Source organism: Narcine bancroftii, chromosome 6 (genome assembly GCF_036971445.1).
Source record: "Narcine bancroftii isolate sNarBan1 chromosome 6, sNarBan1.hap1, whole genome shotgun sequence".
Classification (NCBI taxonomy): domain Eukaryota; kingdom Metazoa; phylum Chordata; class Chondrichthyes; order Torpediniformes; family Narcinidae; genus Narcine; species Narcine bancroftii.
In genome coordinates, this window is record NC_091474.1 from 187,788,525 (window position 1) to 187,812,349 (window position 23,825).

General features: G+C 40.0%; 1 protein-coding gene and 1 long non-coding RNA gene across 11 annotated transcripts in view; one reads left to right on the forward strand and one right to left on the reverse strand.

Moving 5' to 3' along the window:
* The window catches only part of l3mbtl3 (L3MBTL histone methyl-lysine binding protein 3), a 144,180-nt gene extending 134,673 nt beyond the window's left edge, over positions 1–9,507 (forward strand). For all 6 annotated transcript variants that reach the window (XM_069886995.1, XM_069886992.1, XM_069886996.1 and 3 more), the window contains one exon: positions 8,672–9,507. In XM_069886995.1, the coding sequence (XP_069743096.1) occupies positions 8,672–8,815 (144 nt within the window). In that variant the 3' untranslated portion in view covers positions 8,816–9,507. The remainder of the gene's footprint in view (positions 1–8,671) is intronic.
* LOC138736870 (uncharacterized) lies at positions 8,282–23,773 on the reverse strand. 5 transcript variants are annotated; one of them, XR_011340640.1, is made up of 6 exons: positions 23,646–23,773; positions 21,075–21,219; positions 19,144–19,199; positions 11,297–11,358; positions 11,101–11,197; positions 8,282–8,379 (listed from the first exon to the last, which is right to left on the reverse strand). It is a non-coding gene; the product is annotated as an uncharacterized lncRNA (long non-coding RNA). The 5 variants fall into 5 exon arrangements; XR_011340639.1 differs by lacking the exon at positions 21,075–21,219; XR_011340638.1 differs by lacking the exon at positions 21,075–21,219 and having other exon boundaries at positions 23,569–23,773.
* Positions 23,774–23,825: the final 52 nt, after the last annotated feature.

The following is a 23,825-nucleotide window of genomic DNA, read 5'->3' on the forward strand; positions in this document are numbered from 1 at the left end:
TATTATTTGCATTACTGCCATCCTTTATCATACATTGTCATCCACTTGGTCATTCAATTCATCTTCCCTTCTCTGTGGCTTTCAACACTTTTTACTGGTTCTAATGAAAGGTCAGTGATTTGAAATGTTGTCTTATTTTCTCTATCCACAGTTTCTGCTAGGTCTTCTCAATATTTCCACCACTTATTTTAAAGTATCTAGAAATAAAAATTGTCATTAGTAAATGTGACTGGAAACCTGCCAGATAGGTTTATTGTTATTTTTTGTTTGCAAGTATATTTTGATCTAAACTGTAAATATGCTTCCACTGTGCACCATATCCTACAAACTGAGAAGTCTCAAGCATTGAGCTTAAAAGTAAACCGCCGATAGGTGACTATCTGGTTTGTTTGAGGTAGAAAATAAGTGTGCAGTTGGTTGCTAGATTTTATACAAAATTCCTTTAATATGCAAGTTTCATTTTGAGATAATACTTTGTTTTTGTACCTTGCCATAGAAAATTTAGAGTCAATAACAGTAAAATCAATGGAGTATAGGGAAGTTTTTTGCTGTTGAATCTAAATTCTTTGATAATTATGCCTCAGACATGATTCAGAAAAAAATATCTTGCAAATATTGGTGGTGTTATATGATACAGATCTAATGGAAAGTTGGGTGGAGTGTGGGCAGATTGAATTTAATCTGAACAAGTACAAGGTGATGCATTTTGGGAAGTCAAATGGAAGTAGGACATATACTGTAAATGGTAGGGCAGTAAATAAGACAGAGGAGTCAGTAGAGTGGTGACAAAGGAAAACGACATGCTTACCTTAGTTCGAGGCACAGGAATATGAGAGTTGAGACATTGTAACCACAAAATGCTGGGTAGGCAGCATTTGGAATAGTATGTGTAGTGGTTGCCTCACTACATATAGAAATGATATGATTCAACTCACATTCACCCTCCATTGCTTCAACAATTTGCAGTTCTGTGGATGCTACAGTCTCATTTTAACTATAGATGTCCAGTCTCTCTACACCTGCATCCTCCATACTGAAAGCCTCAAGGCCCTTTATTTCTTTCATAGCCAGACCCCTCCACCACTACCATCCTCCACCTGGCAGAACTTGCCCTCAAATCAAAGAAAGAGACAGCCTGGGTCCCAGCTATGCCTGTCTTTTTTATTAGCTATGTGGAGCAATCCCTGCAATAAGCCTACACAGGCAAGGCTCCTCAACTCTTTCTCTGCTACATTCCCACACATGCAACAGAGTAATGGTGAACGGACTTAGAAGATTGGGTCCAGTGCCGTAGTCTGTCTGAAGAGAGAATTCAGTTCTACAGCTCAGCAGCAGCAGCAGCTGGAACTGGAACAGGACAAGCTGGCAAGCTTGTGGAAAAACACCTGTTAATACAACAAGGATAGGATTTACCTTGTCTTCACCTACCAGCCTCCACATCCAACATGTTATTCTCTATAATTTCCACCACTTACAACATGACCCCACCACCAGACACATCTACCCTCACCACAAGGACTGCTCCCTCCGGGACACCCTCATCCATTCATCCCTTCCCATAAATCGCCCCCTGTGACAACAGGAAAGCTACACTTGCACCCACACCTCCTCTGTCAACACCATTCAGGACCCTAACACTCCTTTCAAGTGAAGCGACAGTTCACTTGTGAATCTGCAGAGGTCACCTACTGCATCAGAGAGACTGGGCACTGAGACTGGAGATCATTGTGTTTCACACCTTGGCTCTGTCTGCTGAAATAACTGGGACCTCCCAGTGGCTAATTATTTCAATTCCACACCCCATTCCCACACTGATGTGTCTGTCCATGGCTACACCCTCCCTCCATCACTTTTCAATTTTTTATTTTCTGCTTTCACACCCATATCTACCTATGACCCTTGGCCTATGTTCCTCCTCTCCTCTCCCCACCCTTTTATTCAGGGACTTGCCTGCTTTTTGCTCATACCTTGACAACTGGCTCCTGCCTAAAACATTGGTTATATCCCTTTGCTTCCTATAGATGCCATGTGACCTGCTGAGTTTCTCCTGTACTTTTCAGTTTTGCAATATAATCGTAGTAGTTTGCAGACTTTCCTGTTTGGGTGGTCCTTGGATTGCAGGATTATACTCAAAGATGGTGGGGGGGGGAAGGTGCAAAATTGGATAGGCAGGGCATGTTTTCTCTGAATGAAGGAGTTGAGGGACAACTATAATTATGAGAAGCATAGTCAGGGAAGATAATCAAAATGTTTTTACTGTGGTTGGGGTATCTAAAACAAGTAGTCATAGTTTAAAGATGAGAGGTAGGAGGTTGATACTGGAAAGTACTGCCAGAGGAAGTGGTGGAACCAGATACAATTACGTTTGAGATATTTCAGAGAGACACTCAAATAAATACAGCATAAAAGGATATGGTCCTTGTGTTGATAGGCAAATGATATTAATGTAGATGAGCACAACTGTTAACATGGATGATGTGCTGAAGGCCTGTTTCTGTGTTCTATGAATCTGGCTGTTGTGACCAGGAACATTCTCAGTGTTAGCCAGTACCTGCTAGCCTTTTTCCAAATTTCGCATCTTATGTTCAGTGATGCTCAGCACTTCCATCCACCTCACCTTTTAAAATGAATTTAAGAGCCAGGTCATAACGCCTGGTATCTGATTGTAACCCGGGCATTTGCACAAGTATCTACTCTGATCTTAACTGAATATTGTGACTTTTATTGATGCAGTTCTGTGCATCTCTAACAATATTCATCTGTGGGCCTGATATCAATTGGAATGAAACAATGAAGATGAATTGTATGTATCAATAGCATACTTCCATCTTAGAGAACCATAGGAAGACACAAGAGGAATCAGTGCTGGTTTTTCAACTTAGGGCGCTGCCAGAAGTTTCATTTATTTGTACACTAGCCTTCTTCAAGTTAAAAAAAAATGGCCCCGAGGTGATCCAAGTAACATGGGTTGGACATAAATCAAAAGTTTAATATTAATTTTCTGTATCCATTTTTTAATGTTCTTGATACATGGTTAGGGATATTAGATTAAACATTCCAAATGATCTCAATAATTCCACCAGACTAATGCTTGCAAATTATTATATAGGCTCATCCAAATATATGAAAAAGTATATTAGTTAATTTCAACTTGCATCAGACAGATCCTTTCATCACTGGCGTGTTGGAGTCGATGCATTCATATATCTCAATTGTTGAATAGTGTATCAGTTTGATCAGTCCAGATGCTTAATTTTTCTGTCCAAAATGGTAGCTGTCTATTCAGTTAAAACTAAAGTTTAAATTATATGTCTATCTTTCAGTTTTGTTGGTAGTTTTTTTTCTCAAATGTATTATCAAGCGAGGTAATATAAAAATGTCTGTTGCCAAGAAACTAGCTAGTGCCTTTGTCTTGATTCTGGAAAGATGGATAATTGATTGTCAAAGGATGAATAAGTCATGACATTCCCCTTAAATGTGGGGCCGTGATGTGCAAAAATCCATGCCTGTGTTGCACATTAATTGGGCACAAAGGAATGGATTGATTTTATGGTTAACTAAATGGTATGTGTTGACAGACTTGTTGGGTCATGCATGTGCAGCCTATTGTTCTAAACACTCAATGCAAATCCAGAGATCAGATTAAAAATTAATAGCCAGTAAGCTCATCTGTCTTGCTCCAATGCCCAAAGTCAAATCAGAGCACCTCAGTGGGCAGGGAATATATAAGGTGCCTTGTTTGGGAATGGATAGCAAACTGATAGGTTTTTGCAGCAGTCACTTGCTGCTGAGGCCAGAAAATAAGTGCAGTAAGAACTTTGAGTAAACCCACTCCCGTCTCTAGGAATTTCCAGATCTCCTTACAGAATGGAACAGAGCTCTTCCTATACATTTGTAGTACACCATATCCTCAGGATAAAGTCTTTTCGAAGATTTATCTTAAATTTATGCCAACTAGTTTCCCTGCACTGGGAAAAACCTTGTGACTATTCACCATATCTAAGTCCCTCATGGGCACTCTGCTGAGCCCTTCGATTCACTGTGTATGCGCTGCCTTAGTTTGATTTACAAAAATTGAACACCTTACACTTAATTAAACTTCATATAACCATATAACCACTTACAGCACAGAACAGGCCAGTTCGGCCCTACTAGTCCATGCCGTAACAAATCCCCACCCTCCTAGTCCCACTGACCAGCACCCAGTCCATACCCCTCCAGTCCTCTCCTCTCCATGTAATTATCCAGTCTTTCCTTAAATGTAAATAACGTCCTTGCTTCAACCACCTCTGCTAGAAGCTTATTCCACATCCCAACCACCCTTTGCGTGAAGAAATTTCCTATCTTGTTCCCCTTAAAATTTTTCCCCTGCAATCTCAAACCATGGCCTCTAGTTTGAATATCCCCCACTCTTAATTGAAAAAGCCTATCCACGTTGACTCTCTCTGTCCCTTTTAAAATCTTGAACACCTCCATCAAATCCCCCCTCAATCTTCTACGTTCCAGAGAAAAAAGCCCCAAGCTGCTCAACCTTTCTCTGTAACTCAAACCCTGACATCCTGTCAACATTCTCGTGAACCTTCTCTGCACTCTCTCTATTTTGTTTATATCCTTCCTGTAATTCGGTGAACAAAACTGCACACAGTATTCCAAACTTGGCCTCACCAATGCTTTGTACAATTTCATCATAACATCCCAACTCTTGAATTCAGTACTCCGATTTATGAAGACCAACATTCCAAATGCCTTTTTCACCACTCTATCTACCTGAGTATAACTTTGAGGGTACTATTTACCATAACTCCTAAATCCTTTGTTGCTCTGCACTCCTCAATTGTCTACCATTCAATGTATATGACCTATTTAGATTTGCCTTTCCAAAATGCAACACTTCACACTTATCCGTATTAAATTCCATCAGCCATTTCTCAGCCCACTCCTCTAGCTTTCCTATATCTCTTTTTAAGCTATGATAATCTTCCTCACTGTCCACAATACCACCAATCTTTATATCATCAGCAAACTTACTCATCCAATTTACCACCCCTTCTTCCAGATCGTTAATATATATAACAAACAATAGTGGACCCAGGACCGATCCCTGAGGAACTCCACTAGTCACCGGCCTCCAACTGGACAAACAACTTTCCACCACTACTCTCCGACACCTCCCATCCAACCATTGCTGAATCCATTTCACTACCTCCTCATTTACACCCAATACCTCCACCTTTTTTCCTAACCTCCTGTGGGGAACTTTGTCAAAAGCTTTACTAAAGTCCAAATAGACAACATCCACAGCTTTCCCTTCATCAACCCTTTTTGTAACCCCCTCAAAAAAACTCAATCAGGTTTGTCAAGCATGATCTACCCCTGACAAAACCACGCTGATTACTCCCTATCAATCCCTGTACCTCCAAATATTTGTAAATACCATCCCTCAGAACACTTTCCATCAACTTGCCCACCACAGACGTCAGACTCACGGGCCTATAATTCCCAGGTTTACATTTGGACCCCTTCTTAAACAGCAGAGCCACATGCGCCACCCTCCAATCCTTTGGCACTACCCCCGTGGCCAGTGACATCCTAATATCTCTGTTAATGGCCCCACTATCTGACCACAAGCCTCCCTGAGTGTCCTTGGGAATAATTTGTCCGGTCCTGGAGATTTATCCACCTTTATCTTTTTTAACAAAGCCAGCATATGCTATTGTTCTGCCAACCTGCCTGGTTGATCAAATTTTAATTGTAGTCTGAGATAACATTCTTCACTGTCTATTGTTATGAGCCCAGAGGACCCCAAGACTCAGCAGCAATAGAAATTTACCAAGACAAATGGTTATTTAAACAAAAGTTGCTTTTAATTATCTTTAAACATGAAAACAGGATCAAAGTTTAACTCATTACTATTAACTTAACCTTTTAATTCTAAGTACACGTGTATGTAATGTGTGTATAAGTTCAGAAAAGTTATTTGATTTACAGTCCAATCTCACTTCTCTCTCCTCCATATTCACTGATATCAGACAATTCTTATACTGTGTACAGAATTTAATATTTATGAATCTTCACCAGGCTTTGGTGCTTGTAAGGTAAATGGTTACCACTCAGGAAGGTGCTTGTTGGTTTTCAGAGAGAGATTTGTTGCTCATTGGATACACACACAACTGATTCCTTCCGATCAGCCACTTCAGTGTCTTACCGAAGAAACTTTCCCCATCAGGGTTTTCCAGATGATAACCTCTTTCTTTCAGTTCACCATAGAGTTCCTTTTCTGTTCCCCTTATTTCAAGTGAAACATTATATAACATCATACAGCAGCCATCTCCTCTTGTATGGACCCCAAGGGCTTTGAACAGGCTGAACTAAGAACTCATAACCTGTCTTGAAAATGGGGTTTTTCCACAAGCTTGCCAGCTTGTCCTGTTCCAGTCCCAGCTGCTGCTGCTGCTGAACTGTAGAACTGAATTCTCTCTTCAGACAGACTACGGCACTGAACCCAATCTTCTAAGTCCGTTCACCTGTTGCTTTCCAAACAATAATCCTTTATTCTGCAGCATGTCCAATTAACACCTACTTGTGAAGTCTCTATAGGCATTCTTCAAAGTTTTTGCTAAGGCACTCAGAGCCTGAACTGTCTGTCTTGAGCCAAGCTCTTGCATTTTAAATGAGATCTGTTTTGAAGTGTTTGTAATTCTTTGTGACCTATGCTTAAAAAAAACCCCACAATTCATCTCCTTTACAATATAAAATATTACATAATCCATCACACTACTATATAACTATTTTAGTCCCATTTGCATTATCACCCCAAACTTGAGCGACTAATGAAATACAAAATTAGTAGAAGTAATTTTATTTCATCATGATGAAATAAAAACAGAAGCATCTGGAAATAATAGATAAATAAATCATAAATGCATATGTTCATTTTGAATAGATTGTTGAACAAAATCTGGCTTATGGTTGCATAAATGCTACATAATCGTCTTCATATAGATCTCTTGTGTCTTTTGTGCACAGTGCAAGATGGACAACAGCTAATCACCTACCTCCTTTTCATCTCTCAATAAAGATCAAGAGAGATAAAGTGATTGCTATTATTCATTTTAAATTTTCATGCAGAATCAAAATCTGCTTCCTATGCACTACTAGATTTTTAAAATAGCATCCAAATTACACCATATTTCCATGGAGCTGTATTTTTGTAACTATGTTAGTCAAATGAGGTGTTAATTTTAAATTTCTACAATAAATCAAACAATAATCACATAAGATCAGCCGAGATTTCCTTCCTTTGGACTTCAAAATAATATGTTAATTGGTGGTCAGAGTGTTAAGTTCAGTATATACTGTTACTTAGATTTTTGTGGAATTGGAGTGAGGGGAAGCTCAGCTGAACTCAGATGTGCCATAGATTAATATATTGTTTATGGCAGTGTTTTATGGTGTTCTGAGCTTCTATTGTTATGAGTCCAGAGGACCCCAGAACCCAGTAGCAATAGATATGCGCCACAACAAAGGGTTACTTAAACAAAAGTTGCTTTTAATTATCTTGGAACATGAAAATAGAATCAAACTTTAACTTAACCCCCTTCTGATTCTAAGCGCACGTGTGTGTAATGTGTGTGTAAGTTCAGCAAAGTTCTTTGATTCACAGTCCAATCTCACTGGTTGCAGGCAATTCTTGTACTGTGCACAGAAGTTAACATTAATAAAGTTCACCAGGTGTTTAACAGGTAAATGGTTACCACTCAGAAGGGTTCTTGTTGGTTTTCAGAGAGAGAAAGTTTTTCTTGTTTCAGATCACCCCAGAGTTCCTTTCTGCTTTTCCTATTCCAAGGGAAACACCGGATAGCCAGTCCTCTCCTCTGACCAGGTGGTCTTCCAAAACTTGCCAGCTTGTCCCTCTGGAACTGATGTCTGTGTCTCTCTCTCTCCTCTCTCTTTCTCACTCCCTCCAACTCTGAGAGTAAATCATCTTTTTTTTCTGCTCTCTGCCTGCAAAGATCACATGACCTTCCAGACAGTAAGTTCTGTTTTCCAGACAAAGCTGCTACTGCCTGTTGTTACATTTGTTGCCTTTTTCAAATAGCAGTCCATCATGAGTCTGATCCCTTTTGCAAAAGCTCCTGCAAAAATTCTGTGTTTTAAAGTGTTTGTGTGTGACCTGCTCTAACAAACCCTTCCCACTTTATCTCCCAAACACCTGCCACACTATTCACTGATGGACCCAATGGGGGAGAAGTGCAAAGAAGACCCTGGAGATGCTCAAAGGGAGAGAGAAGCTGGAGAATGATTTTATTTTATTAGCTGTAGCTGATCTTTGGCCACTTGGAGAAATTTTCGCAGTGAATGAAGAATGGTGTATAGACCCTGGAAAGAAGGAAAATGTGCAAATGACTTATTTTAAAAGAAAATAAATTTCCTTTTGTTTGTCTTCTTTTTATGGTTAGTAAAGTAAAGCCATGTGCTTTTGACACTGTAAGAAACAAGTTTTCAAACTGCTTCATGCACATATAGAGAACAAGCTTTAACATATAAACCAGAGAAAATCAAGGTTGACAAATTAAGATTTGTTACCCAGAGATCATTCTTAAAGTTCAATATATGAAAAATCACATTGTTGCATACAGCACTGAATATTTCTACTTTTTTTTGTCTTTAGCAAATTGATGGAGAAGCATTTCTACTGCTGACTCAGACAGATATTGTGAAAATAATGAGTATTAAACTAGGACCAGCTCTGAAAATCTACAATTCCATCCTCATGTTTAAAACTGCAGAGGAAAATGGACAGAATGAGCTTTGAAACAACTGAAGATTCAGCACCACAGCTGGAGATCACCTGTTTCTCAATTAAAACGTCTTTAATTCAAAGCACAAGAACTCTATACTAGAATGGACTTCCAAAACAATACTACTGGAATATTTACTGTTGAACTTGGCAGGCTCATTTAGAGTGCTTGTCTGTTCAGCAGTGTAAGAATTTGAGCTCATCTCCCATCCATTTCCTCAGGACTTAATTATGCAAATACCTGCCCAGGTGATTGACCTTTGAATTGTATATTTAAATATGGCTGAAGGATTTCTTTCAAGAACTGGACATTTAATGTATCAAACACTAAAGTGGATTGTGTTCATGTTTTTCTTTTTGTTTGCAATGGAATAATTCAGTTTTGTTGGTTGTGTATAGAATTGTTTGATAAATTACATAATATCTGGTAATGTAACATTTCATTTTTCAAAATAATGAAATGTACATAAGGATATATATTTTCAAAAATTAGCATAGCTTGATTTAATTTAACAAGTTGATTGTATACATCTTAATTTAATATCCAAAGTATCCAGGAAGGTCCAATTAAGGCATACATAATTGGCCTTCCCAACTTTAATGAAAATGTTTTTTGGTTTATTGAGTATTGTGTTAATGCTTGATACAAATATCATTTTATGTAAATCACATAAATTAAAGGATGAATGAACTGCAGGTAAAGTCAATCCAACATTGTGACAAACTTGCATTAATAAATTCTGAGACAGGTCCTCTGTACATTGGACGCTCACTGGACTGGAGCATCAGAAGGGAAAGTTATGCATAGATCAAAACATTAATAATTTTGTGGTAATTCATGCAAGTGACTGGAGACTAAGGATTGCTACCCCAACCTTTGTCGTGAGTTTGCTTCTATTTTTAATAACTCAATTGATTCTACACATTCAATCAACAGCTACCATGTATTCCATATCCTGAAAATCCTTTGTAAAGTAATTATTTGTGGGTTTCCTAAAATACTTTTTTTTCCAGATCAAAAGTAACTAACACAAGTCAAATTATAGTCATGAGTTGAACAAGTTGTGCAATAATAGTTTTGATTGGAACTATACTGATTGTTAATAATGGGAAATTTGGTTGTTGAACCTTAAAATACAGTATCAACAAATTGTCTTATATAGTGCCTTTGTGTTAGCAATTTATCATAAGGTGCTTCGCAGAAATATTGCCATATTACCGTGACACCAAGTAACAAGATAGCCAGGGAGATGGTCAAAGCTAGTTAATTTTTAGGAAGCTTCCTCAAAAGAAAAGTAGTGAGGCATAGAGGCTTAGGAATTTGAGACAGTGTGTGCCATTGAAGACATCAGTGCTACTGATGGTGTGATTAAATTTTGGAATGTTCAAAATGCCAGATTGAGAGGCTTGTAGGGTGGGAAGAGATTAGAGATCAGGAGAATGAGGTGATGGAAACGAGAATAATATTTTCTTAAAATGGAGCCGAAATAACCTGAAGCCAGCTGATATCAGCTAGCACAGTGTTAAAGTGTGCATAGAACAGTATATGGACAGCAGAATTTTCAACATCCTCCAGTTTATACAAGAGGTCAGACAGGTCTACACTGGAATACCTTCAATGTACAGGCATGAAGGTGTTAGATGACAGCAAGAGGTGAACTGGAATTGGAATAGATGTGCAATTTTACAGAAGAAGAAATGGGTGGTGTTAATGGGGCATTTATGTGGTTAAACGTGGCACTGATTGCTAAATTGTCTCATTCTGTTTCCGATAGATGCCAGGAATTGTGCAATCTAGTGGCAGAAGGAAGACTGCAGTAGTCACCAAAGATTATACAGTACTTCCAGCCATCTTGTTACTTAGTTAGGGATTTCCCCTTTATACAGTGCTGCACATTGGATGAGCAGCCCAATATTTTGAAGTGCTGTTATAGGGCTAAGTGTGTGGATGCAGCCTTTGAATCATAAATAAAACCCTGCAGATGCTGGAAATCTGCATGGCAGGCAGCAGTGGAGAGAGATCCAGACTCGATGTTTCAGGTTGATTATCTTCTTTCTGGTGAAAGTTTATTGGCCTGAAACATTACTTATTTTTCTTATTCTTTTGATGCTGCCTAACCTGGGTATTTCCAGCACTTTCTGCTTTTAGTTATTGATGTTTTTATAAATCTCTTCAAAGTAGGAGCAGTACTGTTTCAATTGTATCTTAGCACACTATTTTAACATTCAGATTCTTAATTTGTTCTTTTTGGTCAAAAAAATTAAAAGTAGCTCATTTTAGCAAACAAAAAGTCACTCACATTTCCATGATCACCTCCACTGAGTGAGAACATTAAGATTGACAGTTCAATTCTCTTTAAACAGATCTCCATTATTCCTTGAAACCTAAAAGGTTTGCTGTGAAAAGAAATCAATGCAAAATGTTAGTTAACTCAAATGGTACCGTTTAAGGCCTTTGCACTGCAGCACAGTAGGTTTTAATGGCAGATAAATTACCTCATAGCAGATTTCATTCTTATTATCCTTTCTCTTATGTGGGAAACTGTGCTATCCTTTTACTGAAAAAATTAAAGGAAAATTTGAATGTTAAAATGATGTGTGCCTGATTGTACAATGCCGTTATTATCTAAGGGAGAAGCTTTAAAACATGAATTATTCCCTGAATTTCCTCAAATTTGGCACATTTTTGCAAAGCTGTGAATTCATGCCTTTTTCTGATGGATGTTCATTTAACATGAAGATATTGGCCCAATATCACCAAAATGGCCAAAATCACCAGCCGTTGCTCTTCTCAGTATTTTCCAAACTTTTGGCACCTGTGGACAGCAACACCACAATGCAGAACATGCAGTGACCTTTGATCTCCCATGCAGCCTCTCACCTTGCCACCAAGTCCAGACTCATTCCATCAACCGGAAGAGTGGACACATTTAAATAAAGACAAAGATCCCTTTGGAAACTTGATTACCCCTTGTATTAGGCAGAACAGCACACCATCTGATTATGAAACCAGTGGAGGCTTTTTTGACCCACTGTCTCTCTGCAGAGCAATTTTATTAATCTTCTCTCCCTATTTCCCTGCATTTTATTCTCCCTTACATTAACTTCCCTTTTATTATTTTGCCACTCTGTATTAAGAAGAGTTTGCAATTAACTGGTAGCACAGCAGCACAGTTAATAGAGCTACTGCACCAGTGACCCAGGTTCCAATCCTGACCTCTGGTGATGTCTGTGTAGAGTTTATATGTTCTCACATGTTTCAGTTCCCTCCTACGTTCCAAAGACCTGCAAGTTGGAAAGTTAATTGTCCACTGTAGTTTGCGCCTCAAGGCAAAGTAAATGGTGGAACCTGTGATGAGTTGCTAAATGTGGGGAGAAAGGGTTGCAGGGCAAATTAGTGAGTTGATGGGATTGCTCTGTAAGAATGCATAGACTTGATGATCTGAAATAGCACCTTTTGCAGTTTTGAAATCTGGATGTAACAGCATGTTAAATCGAAATCTACAATACATGACCTTTGGCTCACAGTGTTGTGCTGACCTAGCAAACAACTGCCTAGAATTTCCCTACTGAATAATGCTCCATTTTTCTCTACTTCATGTACCTATATAATAGTCTTTTAAAAGATTCCATTGTACCTGCCTCCACCACCGTATTCCATGCGCCCACCACTGTGTCAAAAAGCTTGCCTCTTGCATTTTGCTATACTCCAAATCACCTTAAAATATACCTCTCATGTTAGCCATTTCAGCCCTGGAAAAAATTTTTTGACCATCCACATGATCGGGGTGGGGGGAGAATGGGGAGACCAGAGTAAGGTCTAATCAAAGTTCAAGTAAATGGAACACCTGGACAGGAAAAGCTGTCTCTCCTAATCTCTCTTCTGTCATTCCAGCATCCCTAGTCAAATTTTCTGCAATACTTGAGTGAAGCATGAAGATTGCACATATCATTCTGCAAATAACTAGATGAAAAAGGACTGGAACATTTTTTTGAGTACTTGGTGAATCATTATGGTGGGAAGCAATCTCTGCTTTTACTTTGATTAAAAATAGATGTCATATGGAAAATGGAGAATTTGAGATGCTGAAAATTTCAGGATTAGTAACATGTTAAAATGCTTGAACAAAATGTTGGATTTTGTTTCTATTGCCGTAAATGGTGACTTTGAAACTATTTTTATCTACAGACTTGGTTATTATAGCCCCTTGGTGTGTTTTCCTTCTTCCACTAAGTTGAGCTCATCTGAAATTATTGTACCTTTGTCCTAACACCATTTGCCCATCTATAGTCATATTTGCCTAATTGCCTTCTCTGCCAATATCTCCATTTCCATTCTTATTTTCAAACTCTCTGTGGTTTCATCCTCTTTCTAACTCTTAGTACCATGACATGCTAAGATACTGGTCTGTGAAGCATGCTGGATTTTATTGGTAGTCATATGTTTAGTTATCAAGGTCACAAACTCCAGGTGTTTCCTCTCTCAACCTGTCTCTTTACTTTTCTCTCCTTTGAAGCTTTTAAAATGTATATTTCAATCTGGTCATCAGCCCTATGGGAGCGTCTTTTTTTTCCCCCTGTTAGATCCTATAAGAATGGAAATTTTTGTGGATCCACCTCTTTTCTGATGAAAAATGTGCGATTCAAGCTTCAGCTTAGACAAACACACTGATATACATACTGATAGAGTGTGATTAGGCAGAGAAGGGAACACGAGGGCCCATCTTTAGTTGGCGGAAAAAAAATTATTTCACAATAATCTCAGATTGAGTAGTTTTGATATTATAAGCAAACAGTGAAGGTGGTCTGATACTTTGCAGCTATAGTAAATGCGAGATCTACAGCATGTTTTAAAGAACATCTAAGTGAAGTTAGCAGTTCAGAAGAACCATGCAGCCATCCCATCCAAAGGTTACAATGGCTGCAAAAATCAATGTCTTATCTCATTCTCACTTTGCTATTTCTCACTGCAATGGCCAACTATTATGCATCTTCCTTCAAAGACAAAACAAAATGACCTCATAGCCTTGACCCAGTATACATGGAACAGACAAACAAAATAATATCAAAATCAAACTATCAAGATCAATTGCTTTACTGAGACCTGTGGCCTTTCTGGCCCCAATGGCTCCAATTATTTAATCTACAAACTTTGCATTTCTTACATCTAATGTAGCCCTGCACATGGTTAACCATGGGGATCATGAAGGAAGATGTGTATGCACAAGGGGCAGTTTGGAGATAAGGAGACAGCAGCAATAATAAATACAATTAAGGGTAAATATGCCAACCCCATTCTGTTCACAGTAAGAACAAAATCTGGAGGTCCATTTCCAATAAATAATTGTCCTTGGGTTTCTCATCAGTCATTTGACACCACATAGATTTTATCTGATGGGGTAACACCCTGCTCATTACTATACATGTGCATAACTAATATGTTTTGATCTGTGAAACCTATAATATATAAATAGCATTTGTTCAACACAGACAATATTAATAATGAATTGTTGATTTAGAATGGACCTATATGAACTTGCTTGTTTGAAAATGTTCAAAATAAAAATTGGAAAAAAGTTTAGAAGAGCACAGCAGGAAAGTCAAAAGCTTAAGGGCGAAAGATAGGTCCAATTCCTGGCAGCCACACCCACATCATCAACTCGTCTTTCCATTGCCGAATGTAGCATTTGTTCATATATCAAAGTTTTTTTATATTTATTTCCTTTACACCTTTTATCATTTAAAGCTGCCAAATTATTAATAAACCAAGCTCTATGAATGAAAAGCAGTAGTTCTGGAAAGCTCTGTGGTGACAGTTGTGTTGGATGAAAGAGTGTAGGCAATCTACACAAACATGCAGATTCATGCTATAAATTTTTAATTGCGAATGTCTTGATATTATTGAATGAATGTGGGGGAAAACATGCCAAAATGCACAGTTTACCAGGTAACATCTCCTGCCAGCATCATTTCAATGCAATCATAGAAAGTAGTTATTAAAATATATCCCCAAAGCATTCTTAGTGGTACACTACAGGGAAACATCTGTTTCAAAGGTAGAACTATGGCCTTTTCAATTGTGACATAATTAGAATTGATCTTAACCATTAACTCAGTTTCTCTCCACTGATGCAGTCTGATCTGGTTGTTTCCACTATTTTCTGTTTTTATTTCAGATTTCCAGCATCGGCAGTGTTTCATTTCATTTACAGTGATTAATTACATTCAGTCTTAGTTTCAGTTTGGTAACAATACTTTTGCATAGAGCAGTAATAATACTAAGGTACTTAGGCCAATGAATTGTCAGGTGTGCACTGATGGGTGGATCAGGGGCAAACCTTGATTGGCAGGTGGTATGTCTTCCAAACGGGTAGTGGGCATTACTGTCTCGTAACAGCCACAACCCTTCACAATATAATTCACCCATCGGAAGTCACACCACTTACCAATCATGAACTTTTTTTCCCAATATTATTAACATTGAAATTCCACATCCAAAGATACAGAGTACATACGGATATATGTTAAAAGTCAAAAGATGCATTACACTTAAATCATGTATCATTTCATCCAAGGTACTCCACATTTTAATCAAACATTATATTATATTGAGAAAATCTAAGCCCACTACCAAGAAAGAAGCTGTTCGGCCAGAATAAAAAAGGAAGGCAGAATTCTTATCACAGTGATAAATTACTTCATTAGTCAACAGTTCTACTGTGGTGGCTCACCACCAGGCAGGCGAAACAGCCACTGGGCGGGGCAGATGGCCAAAATGGCGCTGTCAGGGGTTTTCCCTTCCTCCCAGCATGGGGCTCAGAAGCCCGCACTGGGGGACCACGTGACACCCGGATGATGTCAGCACCCTCCAGCGTGGTTCTCAGCCAGGTCCGGGCTGGGAGTATAAGTGCAGCCCAGCAGCCTGCAATAAACCAGTCTGCTCACTGAGCTCAACCCGTCTGGTTGCGTGTGTTCCTTCAGGAGCAGTGTAGCTGCCGCTACAATTAGTGACCCCGACTGGTTCAAATGTCTTTGAGCCCATCATGAGCGAGCCTGGGATCAGCGCTATAGCCATAAAACTGCCTGAATTCTGTGTTCAGGAGCCGGAGACCTGGTTCAGCCACGCGGAGGCTCAGTTTCACCTCTGCCAGATTTAATCAGAAACAACCAAATTCTACCGTGTGGACGCTGCCCTGGACCAGGCCACTGCCAGATGCGTGCTGCACCTCGTTCAGTACCCACCCGTCGAAGACCATCAAGGGAGTGCTTACCGGATCCCTCATTCTATCCAGACACCAGCGTGCCGCTTGGATGCTGCACCTTGACGCCCTGGGTGTCAGGTCTCCGATAGAGCTGATGGACGAGATGCTCACGCTCATGGATGAGCACACCAACTGCCCACTCTTCGAGTGCATTTTCCTCCACCATATGCCCGGGGACATCCGGCCGCCGCTGGTCCAGGAGAGCTTCACCAACCTGAGGAAGATCGCCCAATAGGCCCAAGAGCTATGGCTCGCATGATTCCTGGAGGGCTCAGGGGTCCAGCAGGTCACAAGGCACAGGCACATCCATGCCAAGCCTGCCCCTAGCTCTGCAGTAGAGCATCCAGCCCCTGCAGGGGCCCCCAAGAGCATAACCAAGGCCACAGCATCTGCCCCAGGCCTCTGCTTCTACCACCAGTGCTGGGGAGCCAAGGCTCGGAAGTGTCATCAACCCTGCTCGTTCCAGGGAAACGACCATGCCGGTCGCTGTTAATGGCTGTGGTGGCTGGCCAAGTACACAGCCTCCTCCACCTCAGTCAGCGGTCGGCGATTCCTCATTGACAATGGAGCCATCATGACCAGGAACCAACCTCGTGGATCTCCCCTCCGTGTGGCCAACGCAACAGAAATCAGGATGTATGGAGACAAGACAGTCCACTTCCAGATCAGCCAACGAAATTTCACGTGGAGTTTCACCATCCTGGGTGCAGACTTCCTCCTCGCACACGAGCTTCTGGTGGACATTCGAGGTAGGCGCCTGTTGGATCCCCGTACCTTCCAGGCCATTCACCTCGATGCCTCCTGCTTGGAGTAACTGCAGATGGCCTCGATCAGCATGCCCACAAACCCCTCACCCAGACGCTCGCGATGGCAAAGGATCCCTGGTCGGGCCGCCAGCATCGTCGCCTCTCCTTCGTGTCAGAGTTTACCACCGACATTCGGCACACGGCGGGGAAGGACAATGTGGTTTCTGATGTACTCTCGCGACCGGCCATCTATGTGCTGACGCCCGGCCTCGACTTCGACCAGCTCGCCCAGGACCAGAAGTCTGATGAGGAGATGAGGGCCTTCAAGACCACTATCACGGGCCTGCGGTTCCAAGACCTCCCAACTACAAGTGGTGAGGCACCATCCTGTGTGATATCTCCATGGGCACCCCACGACCAGTGGTTCCCCAGCGGTGGCACAGACAGGTCTTCCATCACATGCACGACTTTCACATCGGTTCATGGTCTGGATGGTGGCAGAACGGTTTGTATGGCATAGGCTGCGGAAGCAGATCGCGGGCTGGGCCAGAACATGCACCCATTGCCAGACATCCAAGGTGCACAGGCACACCAGGGCGCACGTACAGGAGTTCGAGCACATACGGGAATGGTTTAGCCACATTCATGTGGAGATCGTTGGGCCATTACCCGTTTCCCAGGGCAACCATTACCTGTTTACGATGGTGGACTGTACCACTCGCTGGTCCAAGGCGATCCCGATGCCAGACGCCTCCACCGACTCCTGCTCCTGAGCACTGTTGCATGGTTGGGTCGCCCAGTCTGGCGTCCTGGGTCATCTCACCAGCGATTGGGGCGCCCAGTTCACACCTGCACTCTGGGCACAGCTCGCCAACAGGTTGGGGATCCAGCTACACCTCACCACTGCCTACCAATCGCAGGCCAATGGACTGGTCGAACATCTGCACTGCCACCTTAAGTCAGCAATCATGGCCTGCCCCACCAGTCCTGACTGGGTGGACAAACTGCCTTGGGTGTTCCTGGGCATCAGCTGCACTGCCAAGGAAGATCTGCAGCTGTCATCTGCTGAGCTGGTCTACAGTGCGCTGCTGGCACTACCTGGTGAGTTCAACAATGCACCTCACAATCCCCAGCAGTTGCTGCACGAACTATTTCCTCACCTCAGGGCACGCTTGGACTTGTTCGAACCCCCACCGCTGCCCAGGCATGGCATCCGCCCGTCTCACGTTCCCGGCGAATTGCTTTTCACAGAGTACATTTTTGTTCGGCGGTGCCCAACCGTGGCACTTCTGCAGCAACTGTACGAGGGGCCGTATAGGGTTGTGCAGCATTCCAGCTCCACATTCACGCTGGACATTGGCGGCAGGTGGGAACTGTTTACCATGGACAGGCTGACATCAGCGCACCTCGATCCCACCGAGTCTGTGATCGTAGCCCAGCCCAAGAATCGAGGCCGCCCAGCGATAAAGGACATTGGCGCCGGTTCTGGGAGGGCTGTGTGGCGGCTCACCACTAGGCAGGCGAACCGGCCCCGCTTGTAAGCCACGCAGCAGTGCAGCCGGCCAAAATGGCGCCGTCAGTGGTTTTCCCTTCCTCCCAGCACAGGGCTCAGAAACCCGCACTGGGGGTCCATGTGACGCCCTGGTGACATCAGCGCCCTCCAGCACAGTTCTCAGCCAGGTCCAGGCTGGGAGTATAAGTGCAGTCCAGTAGCCTGCAATAAACCATTCTACTCACTGAGCTCAACCCGTCTGGTTGTGAGTGTTATTGCAGGAGCACATGATGTCACGTAGCCTCTGAGCAAGATGAGGCGAGGTAACATCCCTCCATCTGGCCAACACTGCCTGCCTAGCCATAAGAGAAATAAAAATCTAATACATGCAGCTCAGATACTATTAAAGTTATATCACTCCAACAATACCAAGTTAAGGGATTAGGTTTAAGATTAACTTCAAAAGGTGCAGAGAAAGTTTGAAATACTTCATTCCAATATCTTTCAAGCCCCTGACATGTCCAGAACACATGAATTAATGAAGCATCTCTATTGTTGGTTTTATTACAATGAGGGGATACATCTGCATAAAAACAAGATAGTTTGACTTTGGACATGTGAGCCTTATGGATTACTTTAAATTATAGGAGAGAAGGGTAGGCACATAAAGAAAAGGTATTAACCAATTTGAAAATTACATTCCAAGTTTCTTCAGAAATTGAAACCTGTAGATCCTGTTCCCAGGCTTTTTAAATGTTATCTTAGGGAACCTTTCATTCTCAACAGCATGTCATAACTGTTAGATATTGAACCATTATAGAAAGGTTGTAAATTAAAACTTACATCAATTAAATTCTTAGGAAATGTATGTACTCACGATGGGGGAAAATATCTCTAATCTGTAGATAATGAAAAAAATTAGTATTTGGTAGACTGTATTTAACTGAAAGTTGTTCAAAGGAAGTAAAACTCTCCTCAACAAATAAATCTTTAAAATATTTAATGCCCAATCTATACCATTCTTTTAAAAGTTACATGAATCATAGAAGGTTTAAAGAAATAATTAGAAAAAAATAGGACTAGAGAGAGAAAAAATCTCAATAAGCCAAATTTTTTAAAAAAATTGTATCAATATCCTCAAAGTATGTTTAACTACTGGATTATTAGTTAATTTATTTAAAGTTATAGGAAGTGAGGATCCAAGAAGAGAGATAAGAGAACAAAGGCTTGATAAATCAGGACAAAGGTGGGAATCAGATTTGGGTATAAAAATTGATCCATTTTGCTGGTCCGACTTATGTCGGGACAGTATGATTAACATGATTCACAGCTGGTGCAATATAACTTCTTGCATCAGCTATACCTTACTCCACAAAAATTACATAATTTGAAATCAGGAATATCAGACCAATGTTTTCAATGTGGTCAAGAAATAGGTACTTTCCTCCATTCAACCTGGTCATGCCCTAAAGTGAGGCCTTTCTGGGAAGACCTGGGTAATCTGGAAAAAAAATACTGAAATTTGATACCCTCAGGCATCTGAATTATTTTATTGGGCAATTTACAAGGCATAAAACCTAAAATGAGGCTGTCAAAATATCAATTAAAATTTGTTAAGCTTGCTTTAGCAGTGACCAGGAAATGCATAGCAGTTACTTGGAAATGTAATTTCCCAACTAGGTTTAGCCCGCTGGAAGATCACCTATGACCTCAGTAACAGGTATGATATATTTTCAATAATGTGGTATACATTCCTAATGTACATGGGGGTAAATCTTTAATGATTTAAAGGGCCAAGGATCCTAGATAAGTCGTTATTTGTCCCTTGATGGGAGTGGGGTTTATCCAAGGTGAAGCTAATCTTTTCTTTTTCTTATTCTTTCTCTTTTCTTACTCTTTCTTCTTCCTGTTTCTTGAGGCTGGGCAGATTTTTATAATCTTTCTAATTTCTTTTTCTCCCTTTGGTTCAACATGGACATTGAATTTGCATTTTTGCAGTATTATTGTTATTTTTCTTTATAATAATTGATGACTTTTTCCCACTTTCTTTAATATCAACAGGCAGATTGATACTTGCATTATTTTGTTAATATTATTGATATTTATGTTTTTTTCTTTTTTATTATTCTTAATTTTGACTGCAGGTTGATTGAAAATTCTTTAAAATATTCAAAAAATAAGAGAGATCAGAGAAAATTTTGGAACAATGTTAGATTCCAGAGAGATCCATATTGGACAGTCTTCACGGTTATTATAATATAACCAAAATGTGAGGTTTTGTATATTGACTGCCCAATAATAAAAACTAAAGTTTGGTAAGGCTAAACCTCCATTCATTTTAAGTTTTTGTAATTGGACTTTACTTAGGTGAGGATGTTTGATCTTCCATATATAAAATTGAGTCAGGGGAATTAAAAAAAAGCCTGAAAAAGGTATATAAATTTAGGTAATATATTCATTTTAATAGAGTTGCTTTGACCAACCAATGATAAAGAAAGGGTGACCAATTTGATAATGCCCCTCTCACATATTTTATTAAAGTGAGAAAATTTTCTTTGAATGTTTTTATGGTTTTTGATCATTGTAACACTTAAATAGGTATTGATTTCTTACAATCTTAAAAGGAAGGTTAGTATTTATTGGTGTCAAATTATTCAAACGAAAAAGCTCATTCTTATGAAAATTTTACTTATAACCTGAAAATTGACTGAAATGAGAAATTAAAGAAGGCAATGAAGTCAGGAGATTAGAAATATAAAGCAATCAATCATCACCATTCAACGAAACTTTGTGGACTGGGCCCTTCCTTAAAATGTCAGTAGAATAATTAGATTTTCAAAAAGCAATAGCTAAGGGTTCTAAAGCCAGGTCAAAAAGCAGTGGATTAAAGGATATCCTTGTCTGGTTCCACGATGAAATCTAAATAGTTTAGATATAAGAAAATTAGTAATAATACAGGCAGAAGGGGATAAATATAGTTATTTAATCCATTGAATAAAACCATCCCCAAATTAAATTTTTCTAAAGTCTTAAATAAATCCATTCTACATGATCAAAAGCCTTCTCTGCATCGAGAGATATCACATATTCCAAAATCTCTTTAGAAGGACAGTATATAATATTTGGTAAATGGTATATATTGAAATGGGAGTACGGATTTTTCTAATAAATCCAGTTTGCTCATCAGATATAATAAGTGGTAAAATATTTTCAAATCCACGAGCCAAAACTTTAGATAGAATTTTCATGTCAACGTTGAGTAAAGAAATTGGCCTATATGAGGAGCAATTGGCTGGATTTTTTTTAAAGAATGAGTGAACTAGAAGCCTCATAAAAAGACTGGCAACTTGCAAAATTTAAAAGAATCAAAAAGAACAGAACATAAATAAGGTGTAAGTAATGAGGAAAAGGCCCTATAAAATTCTCAAGGAAATCCATCAGGGCCTGGTGACTTCCTAGATTATAGCCAACGCTCAGCTTCAAAAAAATTCTTCATGGGAAATAGGTTAATCCAATTGCTTTTGATTAGAAGTAGATAATACAGGAATAATCAATTTATCTAAAAAATTATTCTTTACAATATTATCCTTAGGAGAATCAGAACTGTACAGTTCAGAATAAAATTCTTTAAAAATATCATTTATTTCTAAATGATCAATTGTCATGTCATCATGAGCATTACAAATTTCTTTAATTTGATATTTGGCTTCTAAGTCCAATAGTTTACCTGTTTTATCTCATTGGGTATAAAATTGACTTTTTGCTTTTAAAAGTTGGCTTTCAATTTGATACGTTAAAGGGAGGTCAATTCTGGTACATAATTCCCTGTATGTTGAGTCACATGTTGATAGGGTGGTGAAGAAAGCATTTGATAATATTGGCCTTCATTAATACAGGAGTTGGGATATTATGTTGGAGTTGGATGTTATGTTGAAGTTGTATAAGGCATTGGTGAAGCCATATTTGGAATATTATGTGCATTTTTGGTCACCGAATTATCAGAAGAATATAAAGAGAATAGAGAGAATGCAGAGGAGATTTACAAGAATGTTGCATGAGTTTCAGGGTTTGAGTTACAGGGAAAGGTTGAACAGGTGGCACTATATTCCCTGGAGTGTATGATTTGATAGAGGTATTTTAAATTATGAGAGGAACGGAAAGAGTCAATGTGGACAAGCTTTTTCCATTGAGTGTGGGGAATTTCTTCATTCAGATGGTGGTGGAAGTATGGAATGATCTTCTGGCTGAAGTGATAGATGCGGGTTCGATTTTAATATTTAAGGAAAAGTTGGATAAGTATATGGACGATAGAGGTGTGGCGGGTTATGGACCAGGTGCAGGTCAATGGGACTAGGTGGGAGAAGGTGTTTGGCATGGACTAGAAGAGCCATCTGGCCTGTTTCTGTGCTGTAAATGTTATATGGTTATATTTGGCTTTAATTTCAATACACCACTTATATAGAGCAGGATCTGGAGCCAGAGCATATATTTGATCTAATTGTTTCAGTTGGTTAGCTCTCAATTTTCTCTTGATTACCCTTTTTCCTCATGGTTGCAGTGTAAGAAATGATTTGTCCCCTAATAAAAACCTTAAAAACATCCCAAACATTAAGACTCAAAGTCTTTTCCACAGTAATTTTTTCAAAAAAGAGTAATTTTTTCCTCAAAAAACCTTTAAAAATTCCTTAACAGATGGCACAATTGAACTGAAATGCAGTGTCTATTTATTTGAGGAAGACCAAGAAAATATAAAGATAGTGAAACAGGAGCATGATCAGAAATAACTATATTTTTGTATTCATAAGAATGAGTTAATGGGATTATTTGACTGTCAACAAAAAAAAGTCAATCTGTGAATATGTTTAATGAACAGAAGAAAAAAAATATTTCCTGTCTACTGGATGAAAAAAAATGCCAGACATCAATAATACCACATTGTAGCAGTCTGTACTGATCTGCAAGCAAACCGGGTCCCAGAGGTCCCAGTTGGGGGGCCACAAGGATCATGGGGGTTATGCTGATAAACTCTCAGTGAGTTCCAGTAGTCAGTTGGTTGGTTCAACTCACTCACAGCTTCTGTGTGTGTTTTTTTTCTTTTGTATGCTGCACAGCACACTGACCACCATGGTGACCCCAACGGACCAAAACAGCATTTTGAACTCCATGATGAATGGCACGAATGCACAGAATGCAGTGTCGCTTTTGGATCTCACAGCCGCTAGTCTGGTTCAAACAGGCTGAGGCCCAGTTTCAGATCAGGCAGATTACCTCAGACTCCACAATATATTACTATGGTGTCAGTTCGCTTGAACAGGAGACCATTAGACGAATCATCCATTTCTTACATCAGCCACCAACAAGTATGAGACAATTAAGGTGATCCTTAGCTGCACCTTCGGCCTCTCCCACCTTGAACGAGGAGCACAGTTGCTCCACATGGTCAGCCTGAGTGACCACATGCCAACTGCCCTTACTGGCATTAATGCACTAGGCTGACATCACAATGTCTTGGGGGAAGGGGGGCG